Below are 16,543 nucleotides of genomic sequence, written 5' to 3' on the forward strand. Positions count from 1 at the left end.
CCCTGTGGCATTTTTACTCTCAGATTCATGGATTTTCTTCTTCATACAACGCTCTTCTCTCCCTATTACCATTTTTTAGCCTGGTAACATTTGTTTAAGTATGCTTTTCTAGTAACACTATATAATTAGGAACCTTGTACCCCAAAGTGTCAGTGATATTAATAATGGTTTACAAACATAAGCAGTCATAATCTGTTCCCCCAAATTCTCCCTCCTCCTCCCAGTGCACCCCCTTCTCAACATGTTTCTTGAAAAATGTGACTCCCACCAAGACAGCTTCATTTTATCTGGTTATCTCTCTAACCCTTACTTAAAATTCTCCTTAACATCTTTACCAGTTAAGTGAAGCTGATAAACATTTTCTTTGTAGTCCTCATTATTTAGGTATTATCATATACCACAGTCAAAAAAGCAAATCTCTATATTTAATTACTCAGTCAAATGGTCACAGATCAGCTTTTTCCTTTCAGTTTCCATACATTCTTCAGAAAGAGATGAAAATTGACAGCTTATCATACAGTTAGGCCTGAAGTTTAAAATGTTTCATGGTGCTATACTTTAAAGGTGTTATACTTTAGTGTGACTTAAGCTGAATTACTAAAGAGAAAGATTTTTATACCATATTCTAGGTGTATTCTTAGTTCACTACATCTGATATCTAGCAGCACTAAACATTTACCTTTAGTAGATGATTTTGATGTACTAAGAAACTATGAATATCCACACTGAATTTCATTACTATAGAAAATACTATCCTATGAAAACCTATTACTCTGTGTGAAATACTACATAAACACAGTCTCAGGAGTTGAAGGAGAAATGTTATATCATGTAAATGGAATCATACAGTGTGTACCCTTTAGTGCCTGGCTTTCTGCCCTTACCACAATGCTTTTGAGATTTATTAGTGTTGATGCATGTATTAGTAATTTACTCCTTTTCACTGCTGAGTCTTCCACTGTGGAGGTACCACAATCTTTTATCCATTTATCAGCTAATGGGCATTTGGACTGCTTCCAGTTGACAACAATGATAAATAAAGCCACCTTAAACATCTGCATACAGATCTTTGCATGGGCACACACTTTCACTTCTCTGGGATAAATACCCAGGAGTGGGATTCCTGGGTTACAAGGTAAATTCATGTCCAGCTTTATAAGAAAAATGACAAACTATTTTCTAAAATGCCTTACCAATTTTATAAACCAACCAGTGTGTCAGAGTTCAGCTGCTCCACATTTTTATATATACTTGATATTGTCAGCTTTTAAAATTTTAGTTATTGTAACAGATGTGTACTGGTATCTCATTGTGACCATAATTTGCAACTTCCTAATGACAAACCATGTTGATCAGCTTTTCATGTGCTTATTGGCTACTTGTGTATCGGAGAAATGTCTACTCAAATCCTTTGCCCGTTTTTAAGTTAGGTTGTCTTTTTATTATTGAGTTGTTAAGACATCATTATATATTCTAGACACCAACCCTTATCAAGTATACGATTTACTAATATTTTCTCTCATTCTGTGGGTTGTCTTTGGATCGTGACCTTTGAAGCATAAAGAATTTGAATTTTGATGCCGTCCAATTTATTTTTCTTTTGCTGCTTATAGGTATTATATCAGAGAAATAAATGCCTAGTCCAAGGTCATTATGATTCATGCCTACATTTGCTTCTAAGAGTTTTACAGTTTTAGTGCTTACATTCTGAATTGATTTTGTATATGGTGGTATGAGGCAGGAGTCCAACTTCATTCTTTTACATATGGATATCCAATAGTCTGAGCACCATTTGCTGAAAAGAGTATTCTTTCCCCTTTCACATGGTTTGCAACTCTTTTCTCCTAGTCAGTGGCTTATCTTTTCATTTTCTTAGCAGTTTCTTCTGAAGAGGAAAAGTTTTGAATTTTGATGAAGTCTAATCTTTCTTCTTTAAAAATGGTCTGTGATATTTGTGTCCCATCTAAGAAATCCTTGCCTCACCAAAGTCACAAATATTTTCTACATTTTCTTCCAGAAGTATTATAGTTTTAGCTCTTACATTTAGGTCTATGATCCATTTTGAGTTAATTTTTGCACATGGTACAAAGTAAGGCTTGAATATTGAATAAACCAAAACCAATCTAACCTAAATGCATCAATATGTATGGTTTAGGGACAGAATAAAGAAATGGGCTGGGGAGGATTTTATGATCTAAATCTTATCAATTTTTTAAGATCAAAAGTTTGAAACTATTTTAGTAAGTTCATCAATCAAATTTTTAATAATACCTATAAAGAAAGTGGAAAGTTTATGGCCAGGATTCTCACCTCGCCTGAAACTAACATTGCCTGTTGTACATATATTTAGCTTACTTGACATACCTGTGGACAGCAGGACATTAACCACCTGACAGAATGAACAGGAGTGAACCACCAGTCACAGAAGTGCTGGCCCAGGGCAGGGGTGGAGAAGAAACACACAAGCGCCTGAATTAACTGGTACTGGCGTTAGCCAGTCCATAAGGACCTGCCCACAGTTCCTGTTGGTGCTAGGAGTGGGGAAGTGGGTGGTGGGGAAGGGGACAGCAGAGAGAGCAGTTCCAGTGCAAAGCTCGAGAGCTTAGGGGGCAGAGGGAGGAAGCAGGAGAAATAAACTTGGAGCCCCATGCTAAGCAGGAGCAAGCAAAGGTGGTGCCTGAGCCACCAGCAGAGCCCAGCATTAGGAAACAGGAGGCAGTACCTGGGCTGCATGCAGATGGATTTGGACCAGAGACTGAGATAAGGCAGGCAGGAGTCTAGTGCTAGACCTACTTCCCTCAGAATAAATGTGGTATGAATCTCTTTTAACCCCCAACTTTCTGTTGTCTTTATTTGGTCTCATCAAATTCACACTGAACTTGTCCAAAGCCAGAAACCCCCTTTCCCCTGGAGCAACAATACCTAATATCAAATTCAAAAGTTTTTATAAAAACATCTGTAAAACTTAAATATAAGCCAGCTTTCATGGAGAAAATTCTCATATCTCAGTGGTATGGGGGCTTTTTATATGTAATGTAATCTATTCTTATCTGAGATATTAAAATATAGCTAATTCATTTATAAAAGGAAAATAAAGGATGAATAAAACATTGAAACTTAATGTGCATGTATGTATATATTTATTTTAACATACTTATTTTAGCAATGTACTTTTCAGTCGCTTCTCTGCAAAACATTTTATCAATTTTGATAGGAACTCAAACTGACAAAGTTTCTTTCCCAGTTCATACTCATTTTGTGTAGGAATTATTGATGAAATAACCAAAAAGTAGACATAAGTAAAAGAAGAATGGTTTGAATTATCTGAGTAAAGATTTCATTATACAGTCTGTCACTAACCTTCACAAAAAATTACTTACATCTGCTTAAAAAGTTGTCAATATTTTTGTTTTTTCTCAAGGCAGGAAAATCCAAATCATATACCAAAGCATCCAATCCATCCTAAACAAAAATAAACAACAGTTAGTTTTTTGGATCACACTATGAACACATTCTCTTTTTTTTTTTGGTATCATTGATATACAATTACATGAGCAACATTGTGGTTATGAACACATTCTTTTTTATGAGTAAAGAACACACATATGCTTTAACAGTTCATTAGACCTCTTTCATACATCCTGCATTTCACTTAATACCTTCTCTGAGGTTAGATGACTACAGGAGGAAGAGAAAATTTGTTTTTATCTCATACGTAGATTTTTCACCTTCTAACTCTCCCAGAGGAGCAGCAAAAAGACTACAATTGGCTACAATGACTTTAACTCATGTCCTTTCCCCTCATATGGGCATGAAATTTTGTTTTTCACTTACCCTTACTATTGCATTTATATTTACTTCACAAATACCAGATACTCATCAAAAACAAATGGCCTATACTGGTGGCTACAAATATCTTACAAGATGGCTAAATAATAGTTCCTAAAATGTAAAGTTTAATATAAAAAAACTCTGCTTTCAGATACATTTTTAATCATAAAAATTCTGGGCTTCCTTTCTTTGAAGCACTTTCTAGGGCAACCATTAGCAAAGGACAAACATGGGCTTTTACTTACTTTAAAGTGGATATTTAAATACTATCTAAGCAAGTATAGGGCAACGTGAAGGTGTATCAATCAGAGAAGAACAGGAATGCATCTATTCAGATTATATCTTGTCTTGTGGCAGGAGCAGAAGGAACATTCAGATAATCCTGAATAATGTTTATTTCATTTAACCAGGGAAGTTTAGTTGCCCCAGCAGAGCCCAAGAATAATAACAGACAGCAAAAGAGAATGCACCTTTTGCAGACCCTGTACAGTCATGTTCACCAAAGACTGAAAAACAGATTAAAGCCAGAGGATATACAGACTTTTAAACTGTGTGTAAACCGTGGGTATGAATCACCAGCTATTTAAGAATACTGAAAACATTCCCCTAGGAAACCAAAAAGCAGAGTCAAATTTAAACAGGCTTTAAAATACATCACTCCAGGATTTCAAAAACTGACCATGGAGAAGATGTCTAATGGTACCAATGTTGAAGACTGCTTGAAGAGACCAACCCCACTCTACAATGGTTTTTCAAAGATTCTGAGTTTGTGCAGACCTGGAGAAAAGCCCCTCCATTAACGCAAATTCATCTATCCATGAGATAATAGCCTTCCAATGAATATATAATGAGTCTCATAAGCCATTTCCATATTATTGTCAATTCTTTTTACAGAGAAGAGATGAAAACTTTTACATGAAAACTTGGGTTTTTGGGAAGACCAGCTGATGCTTGGTCCATTTTAAACTGAAAAACCAAACCAATAAATATGGAAACTCATTATTTTCAAAGAAAAAGTAAATTAAATATGAATATTAAGAAAAAAAACCTTCTGACTAGATTTTAAGTTCCTTAAGGCAGAAACAACAGTAACCACCTCATTTACTCCCAAGCACCTTGCAGAATGACCCTAACAACCAGGTATAAAATATACATTAAACCAATGATTTTTATACTCAACAGCAAAGGTATTATATTATTCAAGAAATAATATTTTTCTAAGATTAGATACTAAATTTCAGTGCATAATGCCACTGCAAACAATTATACAGACTACTGGGCAGTGCAAGCTACACAAGAAAAATTTTAGACCAAATTTTGATACCTTAAAGTTTTCTGGGAAACTCAAGTACGTATAACATAATTACCTCAATATATTATTATACTTTAAAATAACTATTAAAAGCTCCTAGTAAACATCTACTTCCAAAGACACTTTTCAGTTTTAAAAGATTCAGAACATCTAAATTTATAATAGCTTGAATTGTTTTTATGCTTGTATCAAATAAAACATTAAAAAGAAAAATGTATATTAAATTTTACAGTAAATACATTGAAAACAATGGCTTCCAATCTAACTCGAAATAAGTTGTTTTTAAAAGGTACCAAATACTAGGAAAAAGCTTCAAAAATCACCTTGTTTAACCACCTCATTTTACAACCAAGGCAAATAACAATAAAAAATATTAACTGAGGAGCCAGGATGGCGGCATGAGTAGAGCAGTGGAAATCTCCTCCCAAAACCACATAGATCTATGAAAATATAACAAAGAAAACTCGTCCTAAAATAGAGACCAGAGGACACAGGACAACATCCAGACCACATCCACACCTGCAAGAACTCAGCGCCTCGCGAAGGGGTTAAGATACAAGCCCCGGCCCGGTGGGACCCAAGCACCCCTCCCCCCAGCTCCCGGCGGGTGGAAAGAAACTGGAGCGGTTTTTTGTTTTATTTTTGGCGAGTTCTTTTTGGAAGCCTTAAAGGGGCAGAGACCCCAATAACAGTGAAACAGGGCAGCAAGACCGGTGAGCGGGTGCCTGAGACCGGCGCGTGAGGACAAAGAAAATCGCATGTTTTTCCCAGTACTGGGGTAGGCAAGGCGGCAGGACCAGTGAGCGGATGCCTGGGACCGGCACCTGAGGACAAAGAAAATCGCGCGTTTCTCCCTTTTTTTTTTTTGGCGAGTACTTTTTGGAAGCCTTAAGGGGACAGGGACCTCAATGCCAGGGAGGCAGTGCGGTGGGACCGGTGGGCAGGTGCCTGAGACCGGCGCCTGAGGACGGAGAAAATCATGCGTATTTCACTTTTTTTTTTCTCTTTGACGAGTGCTTTTTGGAAGCCTTAAAGGGACAGGAACCCCAATACCAGGGAAACAGGGCAGCAAGACTGGTGAGCGGGTACCTGAGACCGGAGCCTGGGGACAAAGAAAATTGCGTGTTTTTCCCAATACTAGGGAGGCAGGGCGGCGGGACTGGTGGGCAGGTGCCTGGGGCCGGCGAATGAGGACAAAGAATATCGCGCGTTTTTCCCTTTTTTTCTTTTTGTTGGCGAGTGCTTTTTGGAAGCCTTAAAAGGACAGGGACCCCAATGCCAGGGAGGCGGGGCGGCAGGACCGGTGAGTGGATGCCTGCGAACGGCGCCTGAGGACAAAGAAAATCGCGCGTTTCTTCCTTTTTTTTCTTTTTGGCGAGTGCTTTTTGGAGGCCTTAGGGGGACAGGGAACCCAGTGCAAGGGAGGCAGGGCAGCAGGGCCGGTGGGCAGATGCCTGGGACGGGCGCCTGGGGATGGAGAGGGTCGCACGTTTTTCCCTTTTTTTTGGCAAGTGCTTTTTGGAGGCCTTGGACAGACGGGGACCCCAGTGCTAGGGAGGCAGGGTAGCAGGACCGGTGGGCAGGTGCCTGGGACCGGCGCCTGAGGAGAAACAATATCACGTGTTTCCCTCTTTTTTTTGGGGGGTGGTGCTACTTGGAAGTCTTGAAGGGACAGGGACTCCGGTGCTAGGGAGGCAAGGCAGCAGTACCGGTGAGTGGGTGCCTGGGACCAGGAACTGAGGACAAAGAAAATCGTGCCTTTTTTCCTTTTTGTTTTTCCTCTTTTCTTGTTGCTGTTTTTGTTTTGGTTTCAAGAGTGCTTTTGGAAGTCTTAAAGGGGCAGGACAAGACACTTAGACCAGAGGCAGGGAATCTGGGGATCTCTGGGCACTCTAACCCCCTGGGCAACAGGGAGCACAGAGGCCCCTTACGGAGATAAATAGCCTCCCGGCCGCTCCCCCTCCAACGGGGCTCCACCACTTTAGAGGAGCAGCGCCAGCCAGGCCACACCCACAACAACAACAGAGATAAACTCCATAGCAAACGGGCAGGTAGCAGAAGCCCTGTCTGCGCACAGCTGACAAGCATAGGCCACTAGAGGTCGCTTTTCTCCCAGAAGAGAAAGGCCACAAACCAACAAGAAGGGAAGCTCTTCCAGCGGTCACTCATACCAGCTCTGCAAACTATCTCTATCACCATGAAAAGGCAAAACTACAGGCAGACAAAGATCACAGAGACAACACCTGAGAAGGAGACAGACAAAGATCACAGAGACAACACCTGAGAAGGAGACAGACCTAACCAGTTCTCCTGAAAAAGAATTCAAAATAAATCTCATGAACATGCTGACAGAGATGCAGAGAAAAATGCAAGAGCAATGGAATGAGATGCAGAGAAAAATGCAAGAGCAATGGGATGAAGTCCGGAGGGAGATCACAGATGTCAGGAAGGAGACCACAGAGGTGAAACAATCCCTGGAAGGATTTATAAGCAGAATGGATAACATGCAAGAGGCCATTGAAGGAATAGAACCCAGAGAACAGGAACGTATAGAAGCTGACATAGAGAGAGATAAAAGGATCTAAAGGAATGAAACAACACTAAGAGAACTATGTGACCAAACCAAAAGGAATAATATTCGTATTATAGGGGTACCAGAAGAAGAAGACAGAGGAAAAGGGATAGAAAGTCTCTTTGAAGAAATAATTGCTGAAAACTTCTCCAAACTGGGGGAGGAAATAATCAAACAGACCACGGAAATACACAGAACAAACAACAGAAAGGAATCATGCAAGACAAAACCAAGACACATAATAATTAAAATGGCAAGGATCAAGGACAAGGAAAGAGTTTTAAAGGCAGCTAGAGAGAAAAAGGTCACCTATAAAGGAAAACCCATCAGGCTAACATCAGACTTCTCGACAGGAACCCTACAGGCCAGAAGAGAATGGCATGATATATTTAATGCAATGAAACAGAAGAGCCTTGAACCAAGGATACTGTATCCAGCACGACTATCATTTAAATATGATGGTGGGATTAAACAATTCCCAGACAAGCAAAAGCTGAGGGATTTTGCTTCCCACAAACCACCTCTACAGGGCATCCTACAGGGACTGCTCTAGATGGAGGCACTCCTAAAAGGAGCACAGAACAAAACACACAACAAATGAAGAATGGAAGAGGAGGAATAAGAAGGGAGAGAAGAAAAAAATCTCCAGACAGTGTATATAACAGCTCAATAAGCGAGCTAAGTTAGGCAGTAAGATACTAAAGAAGCTAACCTTGAAACTTTGGTAACCATGAATCTAAAGTCTGCAATGGCAATAAGTACATATCTCTCAATAGTCACCCTAAATGTAAATGGACTTAATGCACCAATCAAAGGACACAGAGTAATAGAATGGATAAAAAAGCAAGACCCATCTATATGCTGCTTACAAGAAACTCACGTTAAACCCAAAGACAAGCACAGACTAAGTCAAGGGATGGAAAAACATATTTCAGGCAAACAACAGTGAGAAGAAAGCAGGGGTTGCAGTAATAATATCAGACAAAATAGACTTCAAAACAAAGAAAGTAACAAAAGATAAAGAAGGACACTACATAATGATAAAGGGCTCAGTCCAACAAGAGGATATAACCATTCTAAATATATATACACCCAACACAGGAGCAACAGCATTTGTGAAACAAATACTAACAGAACTAAAGAGGGAAATAGACTGCAATGCATTCATTCTAGGAGACATCAACACACCACTCACCCGAAAGGATAGATCCACAGGGAAGAAAATAAGTAAGGACACACAGGCATTGAACAACACACTAGAACAGATGGACCTCACAGACATCTATAGAACTCTACAACCAAAAGAAACAGGATATACATTCTTCTCAAGTGCACATGGAACATTCTCCAGAATAGACCACATACTAGCTCACAAAAAGAGCCTCAGTAAATTCCAAAATACTGAAATTCTACCAACCAATTTTTCAGACTACAAAGGTATAAAACTAGAAATAAATTCTACAAAGAAAAGAAAAACGCTCACAAACACATGGAGGCTTAACAACATGCTACTAAATGATCAATGGATCAATGAACAAATCAAAATACAGATCAAGGAATATATAGAAACAAATGACAACAACAACACAAAGCCCCAACTTCTGTGGGACTCAGCAAAACCAGTCTTAAGAGGAAAGTATACAGCAATCCAGGCACACTTGAAGAAGGAAGAACAATCCCAAATGAATAGTCTAACATCACAATTAACGAAACTGGAAAAAGAAGAACAAATGAGGCCCAAAGTCAGCAGAAGGAGGGACATAATCAAGATCAGAGAAGAAATAAACAAAATTGAGAAGAATAAAACAATAGCAAAAATCAACGAAACCAAGAGCTGGTTCTTTGAGAAAACAAACAAAATAGATAAGTCTCTAGCCAAACTTATTAAGAGAAAAAGAGAATCAACACAAATCAACAGAATCAGAAATGAGAATGGAAAAATCACAACAGACTCCACAGAAATACAAAGAATTATTAAAGACTACTATGAAAACCTATATGCCAACAAGCTGGAAAACCTAGAAGAAATGGACAACTTCCTAGAAAAATACAACCTCCCTAGACTGACCAAGGAAGAAACACAAAAGTTAAACAAACCAATTACGAGCAAAGAGTTTGAAATGGTAATCAAAAAACTACCCAAGAACAAAACCCCGGGGCCAGATGGATTTACCTCGGAATTTTATCAGACACACAGAGAAGACATAATACCCATTCTTCGTAAAGTGTTCCAAAAAATAGAAGAAGAGGGAATACTCCCAAACTCATTCTATGAAGCCAACATCACCCTAATACCAAAACCAGGCAAAGACCCCACCCAAAATAGAAAACTATAGACCAATATCTCTGATGAATGTAGATGCAAAAATACTCAATAAAATATTAGCAAACAGAATTCAACAGTGTATCAAAAGGATCATACACCATGACCAAGTGGGATTCATCCCAGGGAGGCAAGGTTGGTACAACATTCGAAAATCCATCAACATCATCCACCACATCAACAAAAAGAAAGACAAAAACCACATGATCATCTCCATAGATGCTGAAAAAGCATTTGACAAAATTCAACATCCATTCATGATAAAAACTCTCAGCAAAATGGGAATAGAGGGCAAGTACCTCAACATAATAAAGGCCATATATGATAAACCCACAGCCAGCATTATACTGAACAGCGAGAAGCTGAAAGCATTTCCTCTGAGATCGGGAACCAGACAGGGATGCCCACTCTCCCCAATGTTATTTAACATAGTACTGGAGGTCCTAGCCACGGCAATCAGACAAAACAAAGAAATACAAGGAATCCAGATTGGTAAAGAAGAAGTTAAACTGTAACTATGTGCAGATGATATGATACTGTACATAAAAAACCCTAAAGACTCCACTCCAAAACTACTAGAACTGATATCGGAATACAACAAAGTTGCAGGATACAAAATTAACACACAGAAATCTGTAGCTTTCCTATACACTAACAATGAATCAATAGAAAGAGAAATCAGGAAAACAATTCCATTCACCATTGCATCAAAAAGAATAAAATACCTAGGAATAAACCTAACCAAAGAAGTGAAAGACTTATACTCTGAAAACTACAAGTCACTCTTAAGAGAAATTAAAGGGGACACTAATAAATGGAAACTCATCCCATGCTCATGGCTAGGAAGAATTAATATCGTCAAAATGGCCATCCTGCCCAAAGCAATATACAGATTTGATGCAATCCCTCTCAAATTACCAGCAACATTCTTCAATGAATTGGAACAAATAATTCAAAAATTCATATGGAAACACCAAAGACCCCGAATAGCCAAAGCAATCCTGAAAAAGAAGAATAAAGTAGGGGGGATCTCACTCCCCAACTTCAAGCTCTACTACAAAGCCATAGTAATCAAGACAATTTGGTACTGGCACGAGAACAGAACCACACACCAGTGGAACAGATTAGAGACTCCAGACATTAACCCAAACAAATATGGTCAATTAATATTTGATAAAGGAGCCAAGGACATACAATGGAAAAATGACAGTCTCTTCAACAGATGGTGCTGGCAAAACTGGACAGCTACATGTAGGAGAATGAAACTGGACCATTGTCTAACCCCATATACAAAGGTAAACTCAAAATGGATCAAACACCTGAATGTAAGTCATGAAACCATTAAACTCTTGGAAAAAAACATAGGCAAAAACCTCTTAGACATAAACATGAGTGACCTCTTCTTGAACATATCTCCCCGGGCAAGGAAAACAACAGCAAAAATGAGCAAGTGGGACTACACTAAGCTGAAAAGCTTCTGTACAGTGAAGGACACCATCAATAGAACAAAAAGGAACCCTACAGTATGGGAGAAATATATTTGAAAATGACAGATCCGATAAAGGCTTGATGTCCAGAATATATAAAGAGCTCACACGCCTCAACAAACAAAAAACAAATAACCCTTTCTAAAAAAGAAACACAGATGGCCAACAGACACATGAAAAGATGCTCCACATCGCTAATTATCAGAGAAATGCAAACTAAACCTACAATGAGGTATCACCTCACACCAGTAAGGATAGCTGCCATTCAAAAGACAAACAACAACAAATGTTGGCGAGGCTGTGTAGAAAGGGGAACGCTCCTCCACTGCTGGTGGGAATGTAAATTAGTTCAACCAGTGTGGAAAGCAGTATGGAGGTTCATCAAAATGCTCAAAACAGACCTACCATTTGACCCAGGAATTCCACTCCTAGGAATTTACCCTAAGAACACAGCAATCAAGTTTGAGAAAGACAGATGCACCCCTGTGTTTATCACAGCACTATTTACAATAGCCAAGAATTGGAAGCAACCTATATGTCCATCAGTAGATGAATGGATAAAGAAGATGTGGTACATATACACAATGGAATACTACTCAGCCATAAGAAGTGGAAAAATCCTACCATTTGCAGCAACATGGATGGAGCTGGAGAGTATTATGCTCAGTGAAATAAGCCAAGTGGTGAAAGAGAAATACCAAATGATTTCACTCATCTGAGGAGTATAAGAACAAAGGAAAAACTGAAGGAACAAAACAGCAGCGGAATTACAGAACCCAAAAATGGATTAACAGGTACCAAAGGGAAAGGAACTGGTGAGGAAGGGTGGGCAGGGAGGGATAAAGAGGGGGAAGAAAAAGGGGGGTATTAAGATTAGCATGCATGGGGGGGAGGGAGAAAGGGGAGGGAGGGCTATACAACACAGAGAGGACAAGTAGTGATTCTACAACATTTTGCTATGCTGATGGACAGTAACCGTAATGTGGTTTTTAGGGGGGACCTGATATAGGGGAGAGCATAGTAAACATAGTATTCTTCATGTAAGTGTAGATTAAAGATTAAAAAAAAAAAAGAAAGAACAAAAAGGGGGATTACTCCTTGATAGGATGAAACTATTGGTAAATCAAAGATTAACACATGCTTTAAATATTCTTAATGTTGATCACTTAAAGGGTGTCAGATGATCAGCTATGGAGGTACTCTTTTCTGATAATATGCCTTTCTCTTAATAAAAAAAAAAAAAGAAAGCAGCTCCTGTGTGCTGACCTCCAATGAGTTCTACACAGTGGTAGAGAGGGCATGTCAAAGTGTGGGCAAAGGGTCTGTTTGTTTCTATGCAGAAGATCAAGGCCTAGCTTGGATACCCAGAAAATGAACTAAGATACGATATGAGGAGGAGCTTCCGGCATCAGCACTCTCTGGAGGACTCGTGCCGGGGGATGATCATCAAAAAGCCTCCACAGGGATCCAGGCGATGCTGTGGTCGTTGCTGCGTCCACCCCACCGTTTCCTGGACTTGCCACTGGAATGAGGAGGTAGATGTCTAGGCTGGCATGTGCATACAGTGAGACAACGAATTTGACCGGATCTGTACTGTTGGAACTCAACCAGGAGTTGGGAGGTGTGCAAGTTGTAGCACTCCAAAATCTTACGACTATAGACTATCTACGGTTAAAAAGAACATATGGGATGTGAACAGATCTCAGAAATGGGTTGCTTTAATTTGTCTGATTTCTGTCAGACTGTTCAAGTACAGTTGGACAATATCCATCATATCATAGACAAATTTTCACAAATGCCTGGGGTGCCTAAATGGTTTTCTTGGCTTCACTGGAGATGGCTGGTAATTACAGATTTGCTTTGTTTATGTCACCGTATTCCTATTATGTTAATATGTGTGTGCAAGTTAGTTAGTAGTTTAAAACCTATATATGCTCAAGTTACTCTACAAGAAGATATGTCAAAGAAATAATCAATCCTCCCATGTTTTCTTCCATCTGCTACCTCTATAGCTTTTCTTCTTCCTTCCTAATTACAACCCTTAAATAGAATTCGTGCCTCATATCGAAGTTACCGAGTATCATAATTCCTCCAGGTGGTAAAGATACCTCGAGACAAGTGCTGGGCATAGAAGCCACAGGGCATAAATCTGCAAAGAAGTAAAAAGCTAACCTTTTCAAACAATATGGCTTCTCTCTCACTTACCAACTTTACATTTCCCTGTATGGCCCCGGAAGATGACTGGTTAGCCAGAGACGGGTAAGATTCCTCAAGGGAGGAACAACCTAAGACAGGCACAGTCGCAGGGGGGCCATCAGGTGAGACATCGGGGAACAACAGTGGTCAAGCTTAGAACCTCACCCCCCACTGTTTTGAGAGAAAGCTTCTGCATCCATGGATGTCTTATTGCCCTTGTCTAGCTCGGATTAGCACATAGTCTACAGGCACACACCTGATCATCTACAATTGCTCTCTTACAACACTAAACTATGTTTTCTACCTTTATCTTGCATCTACCTACCACTTCAGCACTTTATTAAAAATAATAATAATAATAATAATAATAATAAAGGGAGAAATGTGGGATCCACATATAAATCAAGTATAAAAATCAAACGAATATTCATATTTGACCTGATTGTTTATAGTTCAGAATGCGTGATCAAAACCAAAAGTTTCTGTGATGAATGCCCTTGTACTGTTCACCATATAAGAACTTATTCACTATGTAAGAATTCGTTCACCATGTAAGAACTTGTTCGTTATGCTTCAGAAGATTGGGACTGACGAGAATTAGCCTTGAGATGGATTAATGATTGTGCATTGAGCATTGACCCCCCCTATACAGAATTTTATTGTTGTTAACAACCATTTGATCAATATGAGAGATGCCCTCTCAAAAAAAAAAAAAATTAACTGACTTGTCTACTGCCACAGAGCTGGCTGGTAAGCTATGTCTGAATCAAAATACTAACTTTTACTAGTAGTTTTAGATGTAACATGACTATGAGAAAACATGATTGAAAAATCCTGAATCTCTTAAAAATGAAATTAAGAATTGAGAAAAAACATGTATACTTAAACCCAAGATGTATTTTTTTTAATTGATAGAAAACCACAAGTTATCATTCTCATAACTGGAAGTACACTGGCTAGTACTCAAATCTAATGCTCCTGCTCAAAATCCTATGTTTTAATATACTACTACTCTCTCTTCTGCATAATCTTCCCAAAACTACATGCAAAAACTAACAGTTCTCGAGAGATTAAAGATGGCAGTGTGAGAGGTGAGACAGAGAACTCCTCCTAAAACCACATATACAAAAATATACTTAATACAACTAATCCTAAAGGAGCAACAGGAAAGAAGGCTGAGTCAGAATGCATACACCTGAAGAAAAGACCAGACCTCATGAAATGGTAATGTACCAAAGCCTTCATATGGAGGGATCCAAGCTCTTCCCCCAGCCAAGCTCACTGGCAAGAAGAAGAGAAATGTAGCAGGGAGGGGGTGAAGCCTAGGACTGCTGAACACCCAGACCTGGAGATCTACTCTGGGAAGAAGCACCTACATTGCATGGTGCTATGGAGATTAGTGGGGTTGGAAAGCTACGAAAGGCAGAATACTTGGAGAGACTTGAGATTCCAGCTGTTCGTGGAAAACAGGGATCCACATCTGACTGCTCTGAGAAAAAAGAAAGGTGGACAGTCTGAGAGACTTCCTAAGAGTGAGAGGGCTGCTAAAGGGGCAAGGACTGCACAGAGAAAGGATAGGTGGACAAAACTGTCTGGGTGCATTCTGCCCAGCAGGTTGGGAACTTTCAGGAGCTTCAGGCACTCCATGTCCTCCTGGTTGGCTATTCAGATATGAAGACACCCCCCCACTGTGATATGCAGCCTGCTGGGCCTTCCTCCTGGCCTGCCGTACCAGCTTGCAAAACGGCAGTCTCCACCCTGGCATCAGGCCAGCCAGAGGGAGGCCCCCACTAAAGCAGCTACAAACACAAAGCACAGAGGCTTACACCTGTGTGCTCGGTCCACTGGTTCTAACTGTGGAGACAGGCACTGCAGCCGGGAAGCAGGAAACAGCTGTTTCCTCCCAACAGGCACCAGCACTGCTCCCCTGCAACCCCCGACATCACTTCAGGGCTGAGCAACTCCGCAGAGTAGACCTAATGGGCACTAGATGGCGACACATACAAATATGAAATGTCAAAGGAACCTGGTTTAAACAAAAATCCCACAAACACCAGAAAAAGGAACAAGTGTAACTGAACTGATCAATCTCCTGAAAGAGATTTCAAAATAAAAATCATAAATATGCTCATGGAGGTACAGAAAAATATTCAACAACTCAGGGACAAATTTAGGACAGAGATTCAATCATTAAGAAATACCATACCTGAAATGAAACATACAATGGAGGGATTTAAAATCAGATTAGATGTAGAAGAGATAGTAAATGAAATAGAAATTAGAGAAGAGGAATACAAAGAAGCTGAGGCACAGAGAGAAAAAAGGATCTCTAGCAATGAAAGAATATTGAGAGAACTGTGTGATCAATCCAGATGAAACAATATTTGCATTACAGGTACCAGAAGAGGAGAAAAAAAAGGGATAGAAAGTGTCTTTGAGGTAATGAGTCTGGGGAAGGAGATAGTCTCTCAGTCTGTGGAGGAGCACAGATTTCCCAACACAAAGGACCCAAGAAAAACACCAAGACATATAATAATTAGAATGGCAAAGATCAAGGATAAGGACAGACTGCTAAAAGCAGCTAGAGAGAAAAATATCATATACAAAGGAAAACTGAACAGGCTATCATCAGACTTCTCAACAGAAACCTTACATACCAGAAGAGAGTGACATGATATATTTAATGCAATGAAACAGAAGGGCCTGGAACCAAGAACACTCTACCTGGCAAGGTTATCATTTAAATTTGAAGGAGGGATTAAACGATTTCCAGATAAGCAAAAGCTGAGAGAATTTACCTCCCACAAACCACCCCTAATTTT

General features: G+C 39.5%; 1 protein-coding gene across 5 annotated transcripts in view; it reads right to left on the reverse strand.

Moving 5' to 3' along the window:
• Positions 1-16,543, reverse strand: part of ROCK1 (Rho associated coiled-coil containing protein kinase 1) — a 176,556-nt gene that overhangs the window by 116,101 nt on the left and 43,912 nt on the right. For 3 of the 5 annotated variants that reach the window (XR_012121172.1, XM_037017969.2, XM_037017968.2), the window contains exon 2: positions 3,381-3,462. Coding sequence is in view for 2 of the 5 variants with exons in the window: in XM_037017969.2 (XP_036873864.1) it covers positions 3,381-3,462 (82 nt within the window). In the remaining 3 variants the exon portion in view is untranslated. Of the gene's footprint in view, positions 1-3,360; positions 3,469-16,543 lie in introns of those variants that run through there. The other 2 variants (XM_017650856.3, XM_017650859.3) reach the window with 2 other exon arrangements.

The sequence above is a fragment of the Manis javanica genome, chromosome 9, assembly GCF_040802235.1.
Source record: "Manis javanica isolate MJ-LG chromosome 9, MJ_LKY, whole genome shotgun sequence".
NCBI lineage: Eukaryota > Metazoa > Chordata > Mammalia > Pholidota > Manidae > Manis > Manis javanica.